This window comes from Siniperca chuatsi, linkage group LG17, assembly GCF_020085105.1.
Source record: "Siniperca chuatsi isolate FFG_IHB_CAS linkage group LG17, ASM2008510v1, whole genome shotgun sequence".
Lineage (NCBI taxonomy): Eukaryota > Metazoa > Chordata > Actinopteri > Centrarchiformes > Sinipercidae > Siniperca > Siniperca chuatsi.
The window spans coordinates 16252295-16277677 of NC_058058.1; the positions used below are offsets into that span (position 1 = coordinate 16252295).

The 25383-nt window shown below is 40.6% G+C and overlaps 1 protein-coding gene across 1 annotated transcript; it reads right to left on the bottom strand.

The window, feature by feature from the left end:
* elp2 (elongator acetyltransferase complex subunit 2) lies at positions 1-24910 on the bottom strand. The gene is made up of 22 exons (XM_044172441.1): positions 24677-24910; positions 24461-24539; positions 23618-23688; positions 23380-23524; positions 22145-22222; positions 21737-21801; positions 21559-21625; positions 19217-19363; positions 18774-18869; positions 17488-17588; positions 11583-11714; positions 10818-10967; positions 9379-9570; positions 9052-9121; positions 8769-8861; positions 7156-7213; positions 6021-6093; positions 5573-5765; positions 2651-2772; positions 2308-2450; positions 1378-1491; positions 1-713 (listed from the first exon to the last, which is right to left on the bottom strand). Exons 1-22 carry the CDS (start codon positions 24905-24907, stop codon positions 515-517), a joined length of 2619 nt encoding a protein of 872 aa, XP_044028376.1. The 5' UTR covers positions 24908-24910; the 3' UTR covers positions 1-514.
* Between the last annotated feature and the right edge of the window lie 473 nt (positions 24911-25383).

Below are 25383 nucleotides of genomic sequence, written 5' to 3' on the forward strand. Positions count from 1 at the left end.
TTTTGGATATACAAAACATTTAATTAATTCGTCAAAAAACAAATACACACCATATATCTGTGCTATGAATAACACCCTTAACAACCAGAGAGAATAGCATGATCATAATGACCAGATCACTTCCTTGATTTGTTACTGAAAAGCATCCGTTCACTGTATAAATGTTTACTTGGATAGCCAGTCTAAATATGCGATCTTATAGATATTCAGCAGCGTCGTCTTCTCTGAATCTACAACACTTTGAAGTATCTAAGCAAAATACCACCCTAGGGTCATGGTGTTTTCACCATCTTGCTTCCACCCATCAAATCCGTTCAGCTGTGTGCAGACAGACTGCAGGGCATGTGTGCTGTGGGTTTGTCCTGCGACTGACCCATGACTTAACTGGCTGTCACAGGGAGTGAATGGCTTGCCAGCAAGCAGCTGTGGCCTTGGTGCCACAGGCAGGCCTGTGGCCCTCAGTCCAAGTGTCTCTCTGCGTGTGAGAGACATACTAGTGTCAGTGTTGGTGGTGCTAAAGAGCCCGTTTGTTGATGTTGAAGATTTTGACAGAGTGGTCGGCGCTGGCGCTGGCAAGCTGGACCCAGGAGCTCTGCTCCTCGATTTCACTCCCTTCGTCAGTCTGTCCGTCCTTCTTGTTGTTGTCGTCTCGACCTGCCCGGCCAGTCCTGGGCCTCCAGCGGAGCCTCTTGACCGCCAAAGAATGGCTTTGTCTGTGAAAGGATGTGTGATGAAGGGAAACAACAGGATACTGCTCTGGATGACAGAACAAGCATTAGACTAAATCTATACAAATACCTACTACACATACTCTACTACTGTACCACCTCAAATACAAAACATGAACAGAGAGACAATCCCAAACTTCTCTCACCTGATCTTGGGATTATTGTACACACATTAACAGGGAAACATTTATTTGTAAAGATTAGCTAAACTATTTTGATTTCAAAAGTTGTTGAACTGACAAATGTAGTTGTGTGCAGTACTGAAGCCTGAGGAGCAGAAGCCTTCTGATACAAAGACACAATAGATACTTGTCTTCAATTCACTTCCTGAGCTCTACAAATGATGATTCATACACCCATGTGGGATACTACTCACACAGAAATACACACAAGTACCTGTCAATGCCTTCCGCCCCTAACTGCTGCCCTGTTCAAAGGAACACAGCCATTCAGATCCAGCAGGCGACTGCCTTTTTCTCCATAACACAACAGAAAGCTTCTGCCTCTCACCAGCCATCAAACTGAAGCCACACTACTGTTGCTGTGACACATTGTCATTTACATCTAGAGCCAGTAGCCATTGGAGGCCTTTCAAAGTTGCATCAGGAACTGAACTTCAGATGAACTGTGTGTGCATTGTAAAGGATACGAGATGTCCGTTTCTCCACAGCTGCTCCAGTCATGTCCTCCAGCAGGCTCCTGGCCAGGACTCCACCTGTACAGCAAGATCCTGCCGCACTCCAGGCCCACTGCAAGCAGGTAGCTGTGGAAGGCGCCAATACACACACACACACACGTAACATTTTCATAATTTGATGCCACAACACATTTTAGATGGAAGAATCCAGTAGTTTGCATACTTTATACTATGACAGATAAATCTGTATTCATATCAGTACTATCAAGCAGCCCAATATGATCTGACCTAAAGCGATATTGTTGTACTGTATTGCTGTGAAGTCAGACTTCTGCTTTGTGTCTACACAATGATATTCAGTATTGATTTATAGCTTCTTCGTTTCCATAGCTCCCTGACAACACTACAGCATAGACAGTGCTGAGCCATAGCAGGTAACTTCTTCTGTACTTCCTTATGCCTCAAAATAACTCTACATTAAAACAATTACTTTTTCCACATGCATGCAAGTATAGATTGTTGTTGTTAAAAGCAGAATATTTCTATGAACAAAATAAGAAGAGGGCTTTGTCTATTAGTGCTTGCAAAGATAATTCATGTATTTGGTTGCTGTGAGCCATTAGGTAACTCATTTCCTCAACCCATCTTCACTGGGTGGAACATCTGCTATTAACTATTTCTGGGTCAAGGGAAAAGAAAGAACCATTTATTTGAGGCTTTTCTACAGCCCAAATGAAATAACATCTACAAAAAATAACCAATCACTTAAAGAGTGTTAGTATGACTGACAATCAGTTTGAAGGACTTATATAGTTTAGCTTTCACTTTCAAATTCTTTGCAGTATGTTTTCAGTGTACAGAGTTCAGAGTTTCAGCTGGTGATACTTGTTCATAAAGTTGGTCTTTAGAAAACAATAATAAAAAATACGTGTGTGTGTGTACCTGTTATCAGAGCAGAGTATGGGGCAGAAAGCCACAGCGGTTGCAGAATCACCCACATCCAGGATAGAAGAACATGGTTTAATCTCAGGAGGAAGCACAGAGTCTCCAGAGTTCTCTAATCTGCACGGGCCCCACACTATCACCTGGATGGAGGTAGATAGACAGACAGACACACACACACCTTGTATCAAACAATTTAATTGATGCTCACGACAAAAATACATCCATTACATTATTACCTCGAAATGCAACCATTGGTTTTCTTACCATCACTTTATCACCTTAAAAGCAAAGACTTATATAGGTTTGTTTTTGGTTTTTTTTGGAAATGCACCCAACTTACCTTCTTGTCCCGACTAGATGTCACAAAGTATTTGCTGTCTGGGCTCCAGTCACATGACCAGATGATTCGGCTGTGTATGGCTGTGTCCTTCCCTGTGTGTGCATACAGCGAGAACCGCAGCTCTGCATGGATACAACAAACAAGTACAGATATTATATAAAGAATGAATTCAAACTCAAAATACTATTATCAATCCCAACACTACATATATTTTGTCACATTCGATTTTATAGAACACCACACAGACACTTCCTTTTTAATAAGAGATGAGCCGGTAGTCAAAACTTTGTGTCACGATTATTGCAGCATGACGTCAGCATGTCTAGATCCCTACCTCACTGCTCTGTAGCAACAAAAGCTCTCCCGAGCGACAAATAAACAACCAAACAAGACAGAGAGCCTCATTCCAGCCCTCCATTTCAGTCAGTTTTGGTTTATGACCTGCTGCTGTTTATTTCCCCAGCCTAAGTCATTTCAGACCCCAGATTGGTTTTCCCCAGAGAGCTTGTTTGTATGCTGCTGGCAGCCGCCTGTCTGCGTGTCCGCAGCACAGTGTCGCCACAAAAGTCTGAGTTAACCACCGTGTCGTGTCTATGCGCTCACAACACTCACTCTCTGTAAAATGCACACACACATATTTGAGGGTGTGTTGTTTGGGACACACAGGTGTTGCACCTCCTTCCATTAACACTCTCATCTGAGGACCGCAAGGGGCACGGTGGGCTGTTCAGTCCGACCACACAGAGATGGAGACCAGAGGCAGACAAAGTAAAAGAAAGAGGAGACACAACATGCAAAATATATCAAGATAAAACAGCAACACATTTAAAAGGCTACACAGATTAGACAGCTGCACACAAAAAAGAAGAAAAGGGAGGAGAGGAAAGTAACAAGTGTCTCCTTAATGAAGATGTCCGAGTGCTTGACACACAAGGGAGAGGAAGAAGGAGGTGGAAGAGGAAGGGAAGAGGACGTGGTTAGACAAAACAGGTAAGAAGAAAGGGGAGGATAGAGGGAGTCAGTTTGTTTGATCAGCTCTGACTTCGTTTAACCTTCCCTGGTCTGGTCTGTGAGACGGTGTGTGTTCTTCACAATCACCTTGAGTGATTCAGCAGCCAACCGGAACAGACGGGACCCCCTCCTCTCTCACAAACACCATCCCTGCCTCACTGCAGTCCACTATACAGGCAAACAGGAGAGTGCAGGACTGGTTAGCTTCTGTCACTGCCCATTAAGACAATCCTGAGCTGCCAAAAGAGCCACAAGATGCGTTACCAGATGCAAGTGGGAGGTAATCCTCTGGGCTTAAACACTGTGTTCTGCTCACCTTGAATGCAGGATCGGGTTATTTGTCTGAGTCAAGGTGCTGAGATTCTCTCATATAATCAAACTCTGCTGGAGCACACTCTTGTTTACAACAGAGGCCCTGCAGGAGGTGAATGAAGAGTGGGGATGCACAGATCGACTCAGGACACTGGCCAACAGAAGTACTGATCCAATATCAGTGTTTATTTTTTGTTTGTTTCAGACTTGAACTATCTTGTTCTAGGAGGTTTGTAACTGGTTTTATATAATGACAGTGACTAAGAAACTATGTTTAATGTGGATAACTCACATCTGGCTGATGTGAGGCTGAATACCTCCCTAGCCCTCAAGTGATCACATCGATTAATCACATTTATGTTCAGAACAGGAATAGCCAATCAGAGACAAGGAATCACCCAACATCTACCATATTGTTCATGCATGGAAAGTGACTTCAAACAAAATCAGCCAGCTTTATTATTTTTGTTTCCACCACTGTGTGTGTTGTTAAGTTGTGTAACAACCTATTAAATGTTCAAATCAAATGCAAATAGTGGCCTATAATATGAGAAGCTGCCCTATATACACTGAGTTTACTTGGAAGTTCCACAGGAGTATTTAGGGTTTGGGTCCAGAGATGATTTCTCATTCGCTCAGTTTCTCAGACCGTGTGGACAGTGGTGACCTTCCAGAAACAAATCTGTGTCTCTAACCATTAATGTCACCACCACTGAGTTAAGTCTGAAAGAGGTCAAAGGTCAAGCAAAACAGACAAAATGAGTGATCGAGAGCTACAAAGGAGGGTTTTAGATTGATGTTTGCAATATGTCAATATAACAAAAGGCTGTATTGCTGTGGATGTGTCTGCGCCCAGGAGAATAAGCCACTACACTATGTCTGTAATTCTTCAAACAAGGGTTGCACGACTCTAAAAAGAAATTTGTTTACAGCGTTTTCTTCTTCATCTTGATCCTGACATGATATGCACGCAAGCACAGATTTGATGAGCTATTGCAATCCGTTGCAACTTTGCTATACTGACAAGCCCTCTGGCAATAAATGAGGTTAAATAAGTGAACGGTAAGGCATCTGTTGTATTCTGCATAGTTAAGTGTCCATCTGAAACCCCATTTCAAAGCTTTGCTGCACCTACTATCCAAAGTATTACCAGCAATAAAGATACTAATATGTCTGTTGAAGGGGGAAAGTTAGTGAAATTCAAATTATGGTTACATTTAAAATCAAATTAATAAATAATCGTTCCTTTATTAGCTCCTTTTTGGACTAGTTTCAGTCAACACATCACTTGTTTGGCTCTTCACAGTATTAATTAGAGGATTCTTTCCAATCAGGCCAGCTTGACTTAGAATTTGATTTGGAACAAATCTGCTCAGTGGGTTAACCTTACTTTAATTAATTTGAATAAGGGGAGCTGGTGTCATCTGCCTGTAAGGCTCCAATATTGAAATTCATTCAAACACATTTTTAAGCTAAATTTATTTGCAAAGCAACATGATGAACCAGTGTCTCATCCTGAGCTGTCTTGCATTACAAAACAAATAACATAATCGTTTAAGTTGGAACCCTTATTAGTGACAAACACTTCCCCTTTCTCACCTGGACTTTCAGGTGTGGGCAGGTTCCGTCTCCATAAAGACCAGGTGCGATCACGGGAAACAGCCAATAGGAGTCGTGCATCGGGGGAGAAGGCCATCTGGGTGACGGTGAGGGAGTGGCATGGCAGCGTCTGCAGCTGACGCCATGTTGCTGTACTCCACAACAGAACTGCTGCATGCTCAGCTTTAGACGCCTGGACAGACAATTTTGATTAGTTTACCTACAGAGAAAAAATACACAATACAACATCTTTAAAAAGCATCTTGAAACCCATTTGTCGTCTTTGTTTTTTCTTTTTTTCCTTGATTTTATAACTTTTACTTTGTGTGTAATACACTTATTTCTGCTTGTTTTATATATACTGTTTTCTCTGTCTTTTCTATCTCCCTCTTAGCCTTTTTGGTCCGGACTGTGACATGGTCTCTGGCCTTGATCTTATCACACCGACCTTGCATGCAGAGGCCACCACTGTCCTGGCGCTGTCTGCAGCGAGACAGAACATCTCAAAGCCGTGGCCGTACCTGGAGGAGACAGAGGACGACAATCATGGAGATTAATCATAGACAGGATTCAAGGTAACAGCCACACTGAATATGTGGAGGACAGACAGGGATCTGACAGACAGACAGGTGAAGGGAGGAGGACAACAACAAAGACAGCACTCCCTGTCTGACAGTAAATTGAGTATTCTGTTATTCCAAAGCGTCGCCCCGACAAGCTTCCAGGCTCGAGCCATCGCCGCTTGCTGACAGGTAAATAAGCAGACAGAGTGTGAAATTAAAATACTGATCTGCGATGACTGGTCCTTCTCCCGCTGACAGAGATGAACAATGGTGATGCTCCAGCTAATCACTCACAGCCTAATTACTTTTAGCTTGCTGACTATCACCTGGTTGTTTTAAAATGTCAACAAGTCAGCAAAGTGAAATCACAGCCTGCAACTCAACGGAGAGAAATTCCTCCCCGACGAAGAAACTTTCAAACGCTGCAGCAATTTGGCCACGAAGGTGAGAGTATTATTTATGCCACAAAAATTATTTGGCCACTTACTCATTTTAATGTTTCTATTATGCACTAAATGAGTCAAGGGGGTGAAGCCAAATTGAGGTAGAAAAACGCTTTTCAACACACACACACACACACACAATGCCCACACCTCGAATAAATGGCCACACCATACGTCATGTTTATGGTGGATTGACAGGTAAGTGGATTTAACATTGGCCACAAATGGAGGCAATATATTCAACCTGGAGAAGAGGCTCATGGGATGGCAGGAAGCTGGACCCTGAATGGCTGATGAGTACAGAGAGGGAGACAACCAAGAGCTTTGGGAAGTCCATCATTTTCAGATACAATAAATCCTTTGGGCAAAACCAAACAAACACATTTCCCTCTGGAAATGTTGAGCAATATGGAAACTCTGATGTCTTTATATGGAAAGGAAGTATATAAAAAAAGAAATATATAGTGGAGATTGTATGTTGTCTCTGGATATTGTTTGTACGAGCAGGTAACCAAAACTAAAGACAAGCTGAGAGGGTTTGGATAAACTGTTAGCAGAGAGACATTTGGATACTCACAGTTTCTGGACCTCAGGCCAGAGTGTGTTCTGGAGAAGATGATCCTCTGGTGGGGGCTCTATGTGCACATACACACACACACACCCACAAAACACACAGACACAGTTAACCACAGACTTCCTTATATAACTGTCATTTACAAGGCCCTGAAAACTGAGCTGTTTTAAAATTCTAATACAACCAGTTTCCAATTTATTAAATGAGGATTACACCCAAGTTCCTATTATAATTTCCGTCTTTTAAATCCCTCTACTGTTAACCCAAAGAGCGACAGATAGGATACTGAACGTGTGCATGTGTGTATGTGACAGGCGTACAAGTTAAAGGGGGAAAAAAGACAGCGAGTACCATAAAGAGAGACAGAAAGAGTGGACTACATGCTACATGGTAGACTGAGAACACGATTGATCGCCCCGAGACAATGTTCTCTCACATTCACATACAGCCTATTTTAGCATTTAGCCTGCATGAAATCCTCAGCCCTGCAACTTGCCGCCCCAAAAAAAAAAAAGCTTTTTTGAAACAACTGCAGCTTTATCTTCGATTCTTAACGGCTGCTGGCTTTGAGGAGGATCAAATCTAGCCTGGTGCCAATCCTCTCCTTCACCCTGCAGGCTCTGCACAAGCCTGCACAGCCTTCGTGTTGCATGTAATTGAAAGCCAGACTCCTTGTGTTTTTCTTATTGGTCACTCGCTTCCCGTTTTGCCTAATTATTAATTCGTCTCCCTGCCTGTGGAAGCCAATCAAACGAGTGAAAATGCATTGTTAACAACAGTCTTGGTTGCTCCCGCACTTGGTTGCTCCCTACATAGCCCGGGGTCATCAATACTTAAATTTTGCAATCACATAAGCCTGCTTTCTAATTAGCATTGCAGATTAAGGAGTGGCTTCAATCATGATGATGACAGCCCTTGACACCCTCTAGCCCAGGGGTTTTAAAGCGCCATGCTACGTTCTCTTCATTTGACTCTCATCCATTCCCCATCTGCCCATTTCCTACAATTAGTTTCTCTATTTTGCCTTTGTTTCTTGTACTCTTCTTCCTCTGTGTACCACTGTGTCCTCTCTATACATTAACTCAATGACATTTTCGATCCCCATACATTTAAGATTTTTCTCTGATTTACAGTTGTTTTGGAATTTGCTATTCATTTTGTAATGAGAGCCTGCAATTTTCCTGTCTTATTCCTGCATTTTTAATTTTTTTTCATTACCGCTTCCTGACAATTATTCTTCCTCTTCTGTCACCCACTACCCCTTTCCTCTCGTCCCCTCCTGCTGTAATACCATCGGCCTCCAGGAGATCTCAGGCACTGTGGGAGTAGAGTTGTAATAACTAACTGTCCTTCTGGCCACATATCATTTTCTCTTATAAGAACATCTAACGACTGACGGGAACTCTTGAATGTGTACTGAAGCTGCTGAGTGGATTGCAATGAGGAATACAAATCAGGCTATCAGACTGTAGAGGAGACAGTGATGCATTTTGGCTCTAAAATTATTTATCAGGGATGTTTAAATTGAATGAGAGTTTACTGAGATGACTACTAAATTTTAGAAATGTTACGCTGGAAAAATACTTGAAGATGTTGTTTTTGCAGGTTTACAGTACCAGTCATGATGAGCGGGTGGAAGTAAGACTCCTGGTATTGATCAGATATACTGTTGAACTGCCCCGCTTCATTGGTTTTTGGGACAAGGTCGCCTGCAAATTAAAATGACATCTCTGTAAATATATTAAATTAAATTAAATATTACATTATATAAAATGAATGAAAATACTAAACAAACCCTCAGTTTAATAAGGCACAGCTGTCAGACAAAACTTGGCCCCAACCCTGAGCGCTGAAAAACACTCAGAGTGCTCACAATGCAGAGCAGAGCAAGTATTTTACCTTGAAATACAGCCTTGTTGGAGAGACCCAAGGCAGGTGTGCTGGCTCCTTCTGGAAGGTTGGCAGAGTCCTGGCAATGAGCAGATAAATAAATGAACAGAGACACACACACATCAATAACTATGCAGGATTTTTAAGGAGAGTGAGAAGTCCACTCAGCACATTTTACAGTTGGAAAACAAAGTGAAAGAGACAATACAAAGAATGTTATAGTGAGATCTGACCTTTGGACAGAGGGCAAACATTTAATCACTTGACTATTTCTACACATGGAATAAAAATGACTTGAAAATATAATCATAGATAGTCATTTAATTTGGCACTCACACTAGACGTCAACAGCTTTTCTCTTGAGGTTCCAGAGATGTTAGCAAAGTTCTCCACAAAATTACGAGGCGCTTGAAATACTCGCAGGACCTTCTCATCAGCTCCAGACACAAACTGAAACCTTCCAACCATCGCCAGACACTGCATGTCGTATCCATGGATCTGCGGACGTGAGATCTCATGCCAGGTTTCCTGCAGGGAGAAAAAGACATGGAAAGATAGTGTAAAGATGCAGATCTGGTCATGAGGATCCCAACCAGCTGCATGTGGTTACTGGGGGGAGTGCCAACATTTCAATAGATCTCTGATGTTGTGGAACTGGGTTTCTTGGCCCTACATCCAGGTGTTTGTAACCAAGCCAAATACAACTTTGAATCTCCTGTTCAAATAAAACATTTCCAGCTTGAGATGCAAAGAGAAGATGGAAGGCTCCACTACAATGACCGGATTCCCTTTGGCACCAGCATGAGGTGGCAATATTCCAAACTGGCATCTTGAATAATGTGATGAAGACTGGAACCTTGATTATGTTTCTACGTAAACTGAATGTTAAACTGGCATGTTTTACCCAGCTTCTAACAATTTCATCTGGATAAACCTGAGGTGAAGTGAGAAGTGGGCGAAGAGTTTTCTGCGGTACTGTCGGGGCTCATCAATCAACCCTTGTACCTCAAGTCTTGATTCCTTCCCTCAAAAATATATGATCACTTCTCAGAAACTCTTTATTATTAAGTCACAGCCTGCTGAAATTCAATCAGGGACAGAGCCTAAACATATTTTAGCAAACCGCTGCAAGTAGAGAATCTATTTGGTACAGACTATATCCCACAAAGGTTAATACAACTGGCCTGTGTTAAAAAGAGAGCAGCATACTAAGTAACCATTGCTTAAAGGAGACAAGAAGAAATAGAGAAGCCTAAAGCCTAATGTCAACATGTGGATGCCAGGTGTGTGAAACATGAAAAAAGAAATGTGGCATGGTAGCTATTCATCTACACTACGAGCTCATTTCAAATGTATCCTTTTCTTTAAGTAAAATTACCTCTGATGTTGTATAAACAGTGTGTTGCTATTATTCCTGATAGGAGTTAATGAATTGACGATGTAGGCTGTGAGATTTTGCTTATACCAGGGTAACTATCCCTTTAATATCTTTAGTTGCATTAGGCCATTGTGGGTAAATGTTGCATCACTGAACAGGACTGCTTTATGGCAATATTAGATTTATAGAATATTTGCATCAATGTGATGAATTACCTTGATTTTTCAGGTATTAAATTCACCGGATTAGCCATGAACAGATTTCCATTTGTTTTTTTAATCTAATCCCTAACTACCGGCATGCACATAAAACATTAAAAAAATACTGTCACTAATTTTGAGCTTTGCAATTTTTCTTCTACTTCAACATGTTACAGGTGATTCCTATCCTATTTTACCTGTTTGGCATCTTGTTTCCTCCACGGAGTGAAGAGTCTGGTGGTCTGGTCTGAGCCCACGCTGAGGATGAACTCACCCTCAGGATCCCAGCTCAGGTCCTGGACTGCATTAAAGTGACCTGATATCACAACACCAGGTCTCCACTCTCCCTGGTCAGACAGCATTGCAGTAGTCAGTTCACAACTTTCAACTGATTTCCTGTCTAAATTCCATACACACCACATCCATGACTACCACCCCTGCCACATGATGGTAAACCCCAGAACTGGTGTCTATGATTGGCAACCACATGAGAGTGGGTGATTATAATTTAGGTGTTGCTGTGTGAGAAGTCGATCTCCTTTGAAACATCTGAATTAGTTATCAACACCTTCAGGTTTATGCTGAACTTTAAATTCACTTTCCAAGCGGGCGTAATTGAAATGCAGTTATCTCTGGTATTATGTTGTGACTTCAGACCCCAACTCTGTCTCAGGGACACCCAACAAAGACATATGCGAAGCCAGTCAAATTGAGTGGCAGACAGGAGACTTGGTGTGACTAATTACACTAATCACTGTCTCTCACACAGTGTAGCTGTGTAGCATGCACTCACATTGAATCTCATTTCAAACACACTTACCATTCCAGCGCTTCAGGGAAAAGTTGTACATTTCTTGTGTGAATGAAAGAAACAATTTGTGTATTGTAACTGAACAAACTACAAATATACTGGCATTGTATTGATTTGAAAGTTTAAGAGTAATTGAGGCCATGACTCTCACCTCTTTGTCTTGGTGTTTGCACCAGAGATGTAATGCTCCATGAAAAGCATGAGCCACAATCATGGATCCATCCGGACTCATCTGGCAGCCGTAGAAACCCAGAGTGTTGCCACCAACCTCCCCTACACGCACCTGGTGTGAAATTTATTTATTTTTTAAACACATTGTGGCGTGATCATTACTGATCAGAAGCATCAACTCATCTGCCTTTTCAACACACTCGTATCTGACATCAGGTGGGTGAAGAACATTTGGTTTCTGGGTCAGAGTCACTGACTTGCTGCAGAAAAGGATGAAAGTAACCTGTAACAATATGAATGTGCATCAGCTGCCACATATGGAGAAAAAGCAACTGAGTAAAGTAGGTTAGTTTAAAAAAAATGCTGCTATTTCTGAGAGTTGTTAATTTAGCACCTCCTTTTATCCTATATGACATTTAGACACGCAGTATATAGCCTCGTTGTTGTGGAAAACACCTGGGTTTTGTGTTAACCTACAGGCTCAGAATTATAGAAAAGAAGAGGAGTGAGGGAAAACAAAGAAGGGTTCTCAAATCTGTTCTCAGTCTCCCTTCAAGACTTATTAACTAACAGCTCCCATAATGGTGGATAGAAGCAGAAAAAACATCAAATTAAGCTGACAAGTCAGATGAGAAATTATGCAAAATGCGGCTTATTATAGTTGAATAAACTGTGTTGTGTTTTTTCTGACAAAATAAATTTGTCAAATAATCATGAAAAATGGCAACGCTTGAGAAAACAGCAAGATTTACATAAATTGGATTTGGGTGAGAGCTTGTGACCCCTGCATCATGTTCATAGGGCAGATCATATAGACAATGAAGGGTCCATGGGGCCTGAGCTTCCACTGAAAAACCAACCTAATTTAGAAATGCCCAAAATGACAGAAAAATGTTAGAAAATAAAAATATCTCCTTTAAGATTCTGACCACCTGTCCAATCTCATGCACCTTGCTTTTGCGTGTCAAGACAATTCTGTATTGAATTTTGTGGATGCAAAGCCCATTGTGATTTATGTGCAGTTACCATTTACACTGACAAATGAAAATGTACTTGTTTAAACTCTTTCTAAAAAGGTCATTCCAACTCACATTAAGTTTTTTTTGCACATCAGAGAACAAAAAAAAAATAAAAATAAACAAGTGCATTTAAAGTAAACAGAAGTGTAGGAGGCAAAACAGAGGATTACAACTAAAAATGAACAATATTGAGCCATAATGCGAAATAAAAAGCTTCTAATTAGTTCTAAAAATGTAAAAACTGAATTACAATTTGCATTCATTCATCCATCCTTTCATTGACATTAATATCCATAGAGAACAGAAATTACATATTAAAATAGAGAAAACAAGATAATATTAATATCTCATCATGTTGCTTGCATAACAAGCATTGATGGATTATGGCACTAGACAGAAATAACTTGAAACAATGTGGAAATTAATCGAAATATTTCAAATCTGAATAAACAGGAATTCTTGTTTAAACAACAGAGAACTTTTCTAACCATGAGCTGTCAATATTTTGACCTGCAGTTGGCTTGTGCAAGAAGAAATAAGCTTCATTCTTGAATTATAATGGAGATTAGGGAGTAAGTCTATACTCCTGCATGAAGAGACATTTCTATTCCCAGCTATCAGTTAAAGTTAAGTTAAAAGTTAAAAATCTTCATTATTATCTACTCGCTCTTGAAAATGATACTTCAATCTCACTGCCATGAGGAATTTAAACAATTAAAAGCTTTATCGGTCCCTGAGGCCTTGGAGGTAAACTGGGCCCAGAGAGATGATCTATTCAATTCAATAGCAGCAGAACCAAACCTCGAGAGCGCTACACTGCTTCCTCAGCAGCACTGTGGTCTGTATCCTGATATGCCTATGTAATATCGCCGCCATCTTTAATTAGCTTGTCTTAAATGATATGGACATTGGCTGTGAGGAAATATGAGAAGTGCTAAATTCATACTTGAATGATTAAAATCTGGAAAGATGTACAGCTTAGCCTGTTATCTTTTCTTAAAGCAGGTGGGTAGAGTGAGAGCATCTTTAGCTGCAGCAGTGACCTAAGGCAGTCTGCAGGAGAAACACACAAGAATATACGTGCATCAATTATGTGTTAAACAAACACATTGAAAGACTACACACAAACACACCAGCAGAGGCACACACATATCTTCGCTACGTCTGTCTACTGTATATGGCAGTAAAGTGGTGTCCTCAATCATCTGGCCCTCTTGCATTGCGTTGGTCATCAATGACCTTCAAAATAATGCCTGTCTGCAGGCTGAAACACAGCGGAACTAATGGCAGAGATAAAGGTATGGCTTCACTTCCCAAGGCATGATCCTCCAGCCATCCAGAGAGAGAGACAGACAGGTAGAAGCATAGATGGTGAGATTGAGAGAGAATGAGATGCAACATTAAGCAGATTGATTCTAAAATTCTGCACACGAGAACCTGCCATAAATCATGCAAAAACTCACAGAGGCAAAAAGCGCCATCTGTCTTGTTTACGAGAGGCGGAACAATATGGATGCACAGCGTGCCTTATCGCTGGCCAGTGGGGATATGGGGGGAGGAATAGAACAAGGACAGCAAAGAAGGGAAGGCATATATCACTCTTGAAAGGAGAGAAAGACTTGATGAGTGCTGAATGAGCTTAGCCAAGCCAGGAAAACCCATACAGTGTGGAGTAAAAGTTTTTCAAATAAATTTTTCTTATTAAATACTGACCGACACACTGAGAGTCTTCTTCTCTTCAATTTCTCGTGATGTTGAGATGTACAACATAAAGTAAGGACTGTAACTAAGGATTATTTCAGTAATACCAAAATATTAATTTTCTAATGATGTGAAACACGGAAAAGCAGACAATCCTTACAGTTGGGATGCTGAAACAAGCAAATGTTTGGCATTTTGCTCGATAAATGACTTAAATTAGCCTGGTTCCAGACCTCTGAATTGCTGTCTAAACATTTTCAGCAATTGCTGAACAAAACAAATATCTACAACATTTTTGGTAATTCAGTCTGATTATCAGGCTAACTTAATCTGCTTTAATGAATGTTTTTTCTGCAACTTTGGGGCAGCACAACAAGCTGTAAACACAACAAAGACATATATAATCACATTAAAAAGTTCATATGGTGAACGTGTTAGCAAACAGTTTCCTATTTTCCCAACCAACAGGCACAGAGCAACATTGTCCACCAGTCGTGTTTTGGTCTCCACCAACTCCTGAGAAAAATATCTGGCTGGAAATTACTCTGATGAGAGCAGTGAGAGTGAACCAAACAACCAAAACAATGAGCTAAGAGGCTAAAAAGCTCTATAGAGCTGAGGGGTACTGCAGAGTCTGTGCTTTTGTCACTATGAGCTACAAGTTTCACATCATACATAATAATTTAATTAATTTATTCATTAAGCTTTAAACAATTAATTGATTATCAAAATTGTTGATCAGTTTACTTTCTTTTCCGATTAATCGTCATTTTAGCACTACATGAAATCAACTCTTACATCGTATTCTTACCAAAGAGTAACTTAACACCCCCTGAAAATCTTGTCTTTGCTGACCTCCAGTGGTTTAACTTTTCACCTTGCTGCAGTGAAGTACAGGTGGACTCCAGGACCAAGTGACATCACTGTTGGGTGGGGTTACAGGCTCAACAGAGCACACTTCTATTTCTACTTTTCTTTCTTTTTTTCATTTTAGTTTTGTATTAAAAAGTTATGCTATTTGAAAAAAAAAAAAGGAAACTCAGCACACTTCTGACCACACCCAACCACACCCATCAATGAGCAAAACACTGCTTTTCAGCCTGGTGTTAAGTTACTCTTTAATAGACAGTATTAATAAACAGCCATCTAAACATGCACATTATTCAAAAATATAAACTCATTTTGGTTTTAGTGGCTTTTCTCGATCTGCCATATGGTCAAGTGTAACTTGTGGAGAGGTCTGAAAATAGGTTCTCTCTCAAACACACAAACACACACACAAACTGACAATCCCTCCAGGCACTGTAGTGGCCCGCTGTGGTCAGTCTGAGATGTTAATTACCAGTGTGTCTCGTTTGTAAGATGTGCTTTACGCAGCGGTGGGCCTCGGCCACCCCATTGCTAACCCCGCTCTCCATTAAATCTCACCAATTACTCTAATCAGCGTGAAGAAGTGGAGCACTTCTTTATAAAAATCAGCTAATTAAGACACGCTTGGCTGGTCATTTAGCGCCATGGAATCTGCTCTGCCAAAAACTTCAACGTCCCGTAGAAAAGCCTTTGTGAGGCCTGTTCAGATTACGGAAAACACTCAAAACGGACCAAAGGCCTTTAATTCTCTCTAACGTGTAAAGATAGTAACAAAGTCTAAATACAGTTGAATTCACTGACATTTCATTGTTGCACATGGGCATCTGTGTGTGTGTGTGTGTGTGTGTGTGTGTGTGTGTGTGTGCGTGCGTGCGTGCGTGTGTGTGACAGAGCTTCAGAGGTTAAGCTTTCTTTATAGGCAGGGAACGTGTCAGTTCAAAGGGTTTGGCTCTCTCGTTTGAAAAAAAACAAAACAAAAAAAGGTCAGAATAAATAGAAATAGAGGAGGAGAGAAATGGAGAGGAGACAGATACTGTGCACTTTCAACAAAAAGAGTTCATTTTTAATTTTTTTTTTTTGGCATGAGGAAAAGCTTGAGCTGTGGAGGGAGAATGACCACACCAGACTCAACATCTGCACTGGCTTCAGGCCCTAATCATCGCCCCTTTGTCAGAGAGGAGAATCCTTTCTGTGGTCTTTGTTGCTCGTCACTGTGGATGTATGTGAATGATGAGATCAAAGGCGCAAAAATGTAACAGATCAAGTGTGGAATCTTTCTCATCACATCAGAGTGTGATCACACACAAAGGTGGGATGTGTGTGTGTGTGTGTGTGTGTGTGTGTGTGTGTGTGTGTGTGTGTGTGTGTGTGTGTGTGTGTGTGTGTATTTGTGAGCCGGTGTGCACACATTGTGGAATACATTCTGTGTACGTGAGTGTGTTTATGTCAGTCTTATGTGTCTGATATTTTTGCAACTGTGCCTAAGAGTACATGTTTGTGTGTTTTGGTCAGGTACGTGGAAAGGTAATCTGAGGTACTCCTGAACCACCTGAGAATTTGCCAGTCCTTTTTTTTTTTTTTTTTTAAAGAAGAAGAAGAAGAAGCTGTGGGGCAGATGGGCAGAGAACTGCTTTTTCTTCGCCATCCACACTTGTGTTAAATTTAGCCCCATTCTGGCACAACAGCAGCTGTTGGGAGCTAAGAGAGATGAGGTGGAAAGGGGGCGAAAGGAAAGGAGGAGAGAGATAATGTGAGAGAGGGAGACAAGACAGGACAGGAGAAAAGGAGGCAAGTGGTGGAGAAAAAGAGGAGGTGGAGGACAGAAAATGATGGAAGACAGGAGTGGGGAGTGAAAGGGAAAGACAGATCATGGAGGAAAAAAATAATAAGGCGGTGTAGGCATGTCTTCCACCAGCCTCTCCATCCCCTGTCGGATGTGTTGGAGAATGGGCCGTAAAAAAGGGGGTTCGGTGTGAGTGAGTGATAGAAGGGAAGATGGGGGAGGACAACCTCGGCTTGTCTAAACTCACAGTGGTGCGCTGGGCTTGGCGCCTCTTCATCACTGTCTATCACATCTATTCCTGACACCTCAATGTCAGTGAGAGTGGAAACTGACGCAGGGGCACTGACAGCAGGAGAGAGAATACTAGGGGAGGGCTCAAGCTCTGGATCATGTCAAGAGCTACTGAAAGGGGCTAGCAGAAATAGAGTGGGGAAATTGATGTGTGGGTCGGTGTGGTTGTGTGTGGAAACCCTGTGTGCATACACTCTCCTTGTATTCAAGTCAACACTCACCTGCTCCACCCAGACTCCAGATCCCTCCTCAGGAGCCCAGAGGATCATGGTTTTGTCCATGGAGGCAGAGAGCAGACTGAGGGGCTGTTGCTGCTTGCCACCTGCAGGGGGAGACAAAGAGACACTGGAGAACCGATACAGGAGCAGCACACACAGTCAATAATTGTCAACAGACAACAGTCAGTTATTAAACCAGCAGTTTTCAACTTTTTTGCCTTGCAATCCAAAGCACCACCTGTCAAAAGTTGCATATGTCGGTGAGTTATAAGTAAATAAATTTGTGTAGCAGAAATATGTTTTTTTCCATTACCTATCTTGATAATCATCTCACAACCACTAGATTTATCTCTAGAACTACTGTATTAAGCCTTCTATGATTAATTTTTAAGGCTGCACAGTAACCATGATCATGCTTTTGTCTCTACAGTTTATCAAAGTTGGCAGCATACGATACTGACACTTGTGACACACACTGTATTTAGGATGCCTGCTCTGACGCATCAAATCAAGTGCTTCCTACATGTGTTTACAGGTAAAAAGACTGAACAATCACAGGCGAGGGTGGTTGGGTTAACTGGTCTTCCCAAACACAGTTGGAGCAGCAGGCAAGAGGAGTGCAACTGCATTTTATGTAAGGATTTATGAAGAGATTCATTTTTATTAGGATGCATGGCATCATGTCATATTATAATTATTATAATCTATGCTTAATGATAGTAAAAAATACTGTTTGTAAAGATGGAAAAACAATGAAGAAAAAATTCAATATTGAGCAAAAAAATTGCGACTACCTTTGCACTGTGCATAATTGCTGCATAAATGTGCGGCTTTACTTAGTTGAAGTATCTAAACATAATGATGTGTGATGTACACAAAAGCTGGGATGGTTGTGAAGTGATCTTGATGTAATAAGCTTTTAAGGCAACCAGAGTTTAAAGAGAAGATTTAGCACATCCACCAGCCTTTCCCTTGAGAACTAATTAAGCCAATAACTTTTCACCCGTTTTTTCTTTGACATTGTCACCGTCTTTTGCTGGTTTTTGCAGGAAATAGCATCGTAAGACAAAGGGAGAGAAACAATGTCTCTCAGCCAATCCATTTACTTTCACAGGCTGTAGAAACAAAATACGTGGTTGAAATGTTTAGTGCGAACTATGTCTGATTCTGAAAGAAAAAGTTTGATTCACTTGTTGACAAACACTACTAAGAGATTTTAGCAGGAACCTACTTATCTAAAAATGTTGTGAATAATGACCAGTCACTTCCCTGCTCTTTAATCAAGGTACCTTTGTAGAGAGGAGGCTGCCAGTGGACTCCATAGACCCAGTTCTCATGGCCTGCAAGGACCGTCTCCAGAGACACAGCAAACACTGAGGACATGTCTGTATCAGGAAGACAGAGAGGCCAGATGAAGACTGTTATCAAGATTTCAGTTTTATGCTATGAACAAGAGAAATCTAGCTGATTAACTGAGTAGGTATTTATATATTTTGCTTTAAAAAAATTCTCCTTTCTTTTTATTGCCAACTACATGTAATTCTAAATGTTCCCTTAAAAATCAATGAATTATGTGTTACACTGATAAAGGTAAACATGCATACACTTACACAGGCTTGGCTCTTTATGGAGGTCGGTAAGCACCAGGTGCCATTAAACCATCAAAAAGCGTGTCTCTTCATTTGGTTAATTAGCACCCTTTTTATAAATCAAGCCTGCGCGGCCCGCTCACCTCTCTCCTTCACTTCAAAAACATTCTCTTTCATTTTGACGATGGTGTGATCGTCCTCTGTGCGGGCGTCTGTCCCAGACTTGGCACACAGCCTCCACACTCTGATGAGACAGTCCTGTGAACAGCTGGCTAATAACAGCTCCCCACCTGAACGAGACAGAGAGAGAATCTGAAAACGTTCCAGAGTGAAAGACATTTTATATCAACTCTGAAACAACCTATCACTGAATTCATAAAAACTGCCTTTGTATTATTTACTCTCCTGCAGTGCTTTGATGAAAAGTGTATTATTAATACTAATATATAATTACTGTTGTAGTGTTAAGTAATACTTTGAGAAGAACAGTCATGGGGGGAGACAACAAGCTTTAAACTAAACAGTGATATATTATAACCTTATAAATTTGATATGGTGAACATGCTAGCAAACATTTGCTTATCTACACAACCAGCAGACTGTTTTCTTCAAATATTTGTTAGAACTGTTATTAAAGCATTATAGAAGAATGCTGCTGACAGTGACATGGCCAGTAAGATAGCAGGAGTACAGGTCAAATATACACAGACAGGTGGTAAACAAAGCACATGCCACTATCTCTGAGTACCCCCGTCTGTCACATTATGCATTTCAGCTTTACTCCAATGGCCACTGGCCCAGTTTTGTCTCTGCCAAGATATACAGACATAATAAAAATTCTGTTTCAACCACCTAAGGCCTCCTGCTTGCTGGGAGAGGTAGGAGAAAGGCCATTATTGTTTGTCAATCATGCGGTAATGATGATTTGTTTTTTTAATGGAACATTGTTTTTGATACTTGTGACAAAATAAATTACCCATAGGCAACAAATAAAGTTAAAACTTCAACTTATCTTGAATCACGAGGGTGGAGTTTTTCTTAATTCATTACATTTTAAAACATCCTATGGGACAGTATGAAAATTATTGGGGTGGGGAGGGGGGCTGAATCTTACATTTCATTTTATTAAAAAGCGAGACCGACCCCAGTCTTATTTATATTTTCGTTGGACCCTCCTCTTGACGCTGAAAAACAAAATGTAATGAGATGTATGACAGTCTCTGCTCTAAGAAAACATCCACTCATGTTGATTGCATAATTTAATTCTGAGAATGAATAAAAATTCATTTTAAATGAGTGATAATAAACTGGGTAAAGCCCATGGTTGACAACAGCTGATTTTATACTAGTGCCGATTTTATTCTACTACTAAGGTTGATGGAAAGAAAATCGTGATTTAGAAAATAGGATAAAGAAACACAAAAACAAAACAGCATCATGGTCTGAATCCCAGTGTTTAACAGCTATGATAAACTGCACCTCTAGTGCTGCAATTTGCCATCTGCCAAGTCATAAAAGAACAGAATGATTTATTTAACTACTATCACAGTGGAGAGAGGGTTTTGTCATTCCTATGGGGATATTTCATATAAACAAACTTCTCTCTGTCTCTTTGCTGGCTCGTAGCATGGCAGCGTCGAGTAGGTCATAGACTGTCTGTGAGTGGGACGGAGACACTGGTGGAGAGGGCTGGTTAAGGAGATGAAATAGCTTTTACACAGTCAGAAAAGTGCAGTAATGAAGTGCCCTTGAAGAGGGTTACACAATTAGTAGAGAGCCTGGATTGGATGCAATGGCACACTGGTTGGTGAAGCTGGAGTCAAAATAACTGGTTTAAAAACTGTGCACACTTTGTCTATTTTTGATTTTTTTTAAATGCTCTAATGATCTAAAAAGAGAAAGTTGTCTTTTTGCTTTAAGAAAGTCAAAATGCACTTGTCTGCCTTTCTCATCAAATTGATTGAAGGCTGTGAAAATCTCCTCCCACCTCTCAGCATTCAGCCAATCACATGTTATCTGACTCTTTCAAAGTCCAATTTTATCCAGCTTTGCTTGCTTTAGATAAACCAAAGATAACGGAGAACCACAAGCACAAGCTTTTAAGCCTTCAGAAGACAAAGACCACCATATCCGAAACAAGCAGGTGTACCAGATTTCAAAATTGCTATTATTTGCATGCATACAATTTGAAAACATCCTAAACAAAATGTTTTTTTTTTACTTATTTAAGGACACATCTGAACCCTTAGCCCCTATTTGTAACTTAACACACCTTAAACTTTATCTTGTCTAAATCCAATAAGCTGAAAAGGCTAAAAAAAAAGAGGCACCATTTTCAGTGAAGACTGAACTAATAAAGTACTGCTTTGCCCATATATTGTCTACAGAACTCTTAATTAATTCGAGTTAAATGAGACGTGCAAGCATCTTGGGATAGTAACAGTTAATTTAAAACAGGTTCTACACCTGAAACAGTAGTACTCACCTAGAGATACCCATGCCACTCCACGAACCCAGTCTTCATGTCCTTGCATTGACAAGGCTTTCTGGAGCTGTTGTAGAGCAGTTTAAAAAGGTCAAATGTTGCCCTCAAATTCAAATTAAAGAGTTGGCACAAAATACATGAATGAGCTGCCCCTGAGAGAGTATCGATCTGAGCTTACCTGTTTGTTGGACTGCACATACAGATGCACCTGAGAGTTATCACCCCCACAGGCCAGTATGGGAACTGTGAGAAGAAAATAACTTTTAGCGTTTCACACATGTAAGTACACACACATGGCAGGTTGCCTACATTACATCTGGGTTTAGGTTTTATAAACAGCAGCGAGGTGGAAGGGAAGGATGAAGAACAGCATCAAACAGACAAAAGGCATGTAAACTAGAAAGGCGAAATGACACGAGACACTTCAAACACATGCTGCATTCTGAATATGAGATTTGGTTACAGGCACTAAAGCAGTGGTGCAAATTGAGATGGATCACATAAGAGGAGAAATGTCTGTGTGTGCGAGTGTGTGTGTGCGGTGCACAACTTAAAGGATGTCTATGTAGGAACAGCTTAGGCTTACCTCTGCTGCCTGGCAACAGTGCCAGAGAGACATCCATCATGAAACTGCTGCCAAATGATAAGGTATGGAGGCACTCAGCTGAGGAACACACATGCACATGGAATTAAACTTTCTGATGCCATACGAATACCGCTACACAATTAAAGAATAATATATATTATGTTAAACTATATGGCTTTTGTTTTTTGTGTGAACAGAGTTGTGCATGGAAATACTTCTTTTGACTGTTCCTGTGTGAAATATTTGCCAAAAAGAAACATTTTTTTCCTCCACCTCCTCTTATGTGTAGAGGCCAAGGGTCTTTCAGGCTAACATAGATAGTATTTTTATCTGGGAATACACCCAAAGGTTACGCCCCGTGCGCATACACACGCTTAATTTGCATGACTGTCAAGCAGCATCAGTGTTCATCTGCACTGACAGGTGGACAGAAACTTTCACCAAAGGGGAGCTGTCATGGGTGACAGCTTTGAAAAAAAAGTAAAGTAGATATGGGTGACAGCTTGGAACACCACTGATATTCAACTGTGTGAAGAAATTACAGCAATATTACAATTAACACAGCCGTTGTGATTCTGTCAACTTAGATTATATAGGAAATAAAAACATTATATGATATAGACACAATGTCATAGACGTGATGCACCCTAAACAGTTCTGCAGCACTGCAGAGGTGAAGCAAATTAACATATTGTTTGTAAACATTGCCATGCCCTCTAGCAGCCACTAGGGGGCATTTTGTTTTCAAAATAATGACAATATCCTACAGGTGGTTTCTAACTTGGGGGTCTGAACCTCTAAAAGAAGTCACAAGATGAATCTAAGGGGTCGTGAAATGATTACTTGGGCACAAACATAAAATTATGTTAATCTTTTGGACTTTTCTCTATTTTTTAAAATGTTTTTCTTGAGGGACACTGTAGTTTTACCTCTTCATTCTGCTAAAATTATTAAAATTAAACCGTCTGGGAAGGGAAAATCACTCTTTGATTAAACTGCTCACGACTCACAGACATGCACCCTGTGAAGAGGGGTCTCATATTAACTCTCTCTTCATATTAAAAGCAAGATGGTGGGAATTATTAAATTAACAACAACCAATCCTACCCAAAATTACTACTTTAAAAACACTTCTTTTGCATAGCTTCCAAAATTATTATTGCAACAAAGTACAGTAACACAACAACTCAGACTGACACTAAAATGTATTTGCCAGTTTTTATTTTGTGTCTCACCTTCTTTGGCTTCATTACATTGCCACAGTCTGACTGTGGAGTCCGATGCTGAGGAGGCCACCAGAATCTTTGAGTCCTCCATGTAGATGGCATCCACAGCACAAACTGGACCAGTATGGCCTTTACACTCCATTGACTGGATGAACTGGAAACAGCAGAGCACATTTTAGAAGACATCTATAAAGAGAGGCAGGACACCTTGAGTCAGAAACACTGTCTGATGAAACAGGTGGCTTACCTTTCCATTTTGAGCCTCCCAGACGATGAGCCGATTGTCTGAGCCTCCTGAGACAAGATGACTCTCTGGAGCTGCGAAAAAAAACAACACAGTTAAGTAAAGATACACTATATGGCTAAAAGTACTTTAGTGAACTTTTGGTCTGGGGCTATTTTTCATGGTTTGGGCTATGCCACTTAGTTATAATTAAGGTAAATCTTAATGCTACAACATACAATGATATTTTTTAGACAATAGTGTGCTATTGACAGTTTGGGGAAAGCTTTCTGAGCTCCAAGGGGAATGGTTTTCCAAGTGTGGTGTGGTACCCCATCCAACACCTTTTGGAATGAACTGGAACACTGACTGTGAGCAAGGATTATTGCTCAACATCAGTGCTCGACCTCACTAATGCTCTTGTGGCTGAATGGGAGCAGGTCTTTCCAGAAGAGTGGCTTTTATAGCAGCATAATATCACCCATGGGTTTGGAATGAGATGTTCAACAATCACACAAGTGTAATGTTCGGTGTCCATATAGTTTTGACCATATATTTGTAGTATATTCCATAAGGCTTATAAGTGACATGCCAGCAAAGCAACGTTACACGAAATTTACACAAAGTGTTTTAAAACCACAAGAAGACTAGTTGAAAAGTAGCCATTCACACCAGTGATTCAATTTTAGATTCACAGACTGAATTGAATTAAGTCTTGATAAAACATCTCACTTCTACTGGCACACATGCCGCTGTACATTTGTTGTGGTGGCAAATCAAGTGGTCGACACACTAACATAAACAGAACACAAGCAGCAGTTTGACAGCTCCATCAGTGACATCGGATTCCTCCCTCTGCACACTCACCACAGTCCTCTCTGTGAATCCACTGGACTGTATTCACTCTGCCTCTGTGTCCATTCAGCACAGCGAGAACTCTTCTCTCCTGAAGTAAAAACCAAATGGTGTGTTTATTAAGATAGAGAACAAAATATTCGTTTATTTACAACTATGGGATGCTCGGTTATCGTTAGCTGTGACAACTAACAATGACAGCTAACTATACAGAAGAGATTTTAGTACCTGTGGGTCGTACAGAGCCACGGAGTTACATGTCCCAAAAGCAATGGTCCCTCCACGACCCCAAGAAACAACCTTTGGTGTCCTGTTTGCACAACAAGCTACATGGCATGTTTCAATTATGGACGCCGCCATCTTGAAAGCTGTAGTTGTGGCGTTGCTGTAAATATGGCTGTAGCTAAACTGCCACGTGCTAACAAACGTTCCACATCCAACGGTCAACAGTTCGGTCATAAACCTGAATGGTGAAATTGTTTTAGATTTTTTTTTCACAAACGAAATCCTGCACAAGTGTCTATTATGTCTAGTATGTTTTAAAGTAGTTTAAAGCAAACACTAAAGCGTTTTTAAAGGCTGAAGTACACTGCTGAGTAACGTCCACTAGATGGCGAAAGACATTCACAAAATTCAGAGAGGCTGATCCAATTTAAAATGGTCATAAAGGCCTCATTGATTGCCCATTTCTTGGTAATGAATGTTTTACTAACCCTATAGTTTAACTTGATCTTATTTAAGAACACAATAAGACAACACTGCAGTATAATGTAAAATGCCCAGTGGAATTAACCAAAGAAGAATACAGTAATAAAGATTACATGATTTAATGTATTTGAATTAACTTGGTGAAATAAAGTTAAAAGGGGTAATTATTTATTGGTCTGAGTAGATTGTTTTCTTTACCTTCCTACAGGGAGTCAAAGGTCAGACCA

Bases quoted from the DNA above. Each gene is read 5' to 3' on its own strand.
- elp2 (XM_044172441.1), bottom strand. From the start codon at position 24,907: ATGACCGAACTGTTGACCGTTGGATGTGGAACGTTTGTTAGCACGTGG. The intron at 24,540-24,676 runs GTACTAAAATCT...TTTTTACTTCAG, and splicing joins TGGCTCTGTACGACCCACAG to GAGAGAAGAGTTCTCGCTGT. The intron at 18,870-19,216 runs GTGAGCGGGCCG...TTCCTGATACAG, and splicing joins TTTTGAAGTGAAGGAGAGAG to ACATGTCCTCAGTGTTTGCT.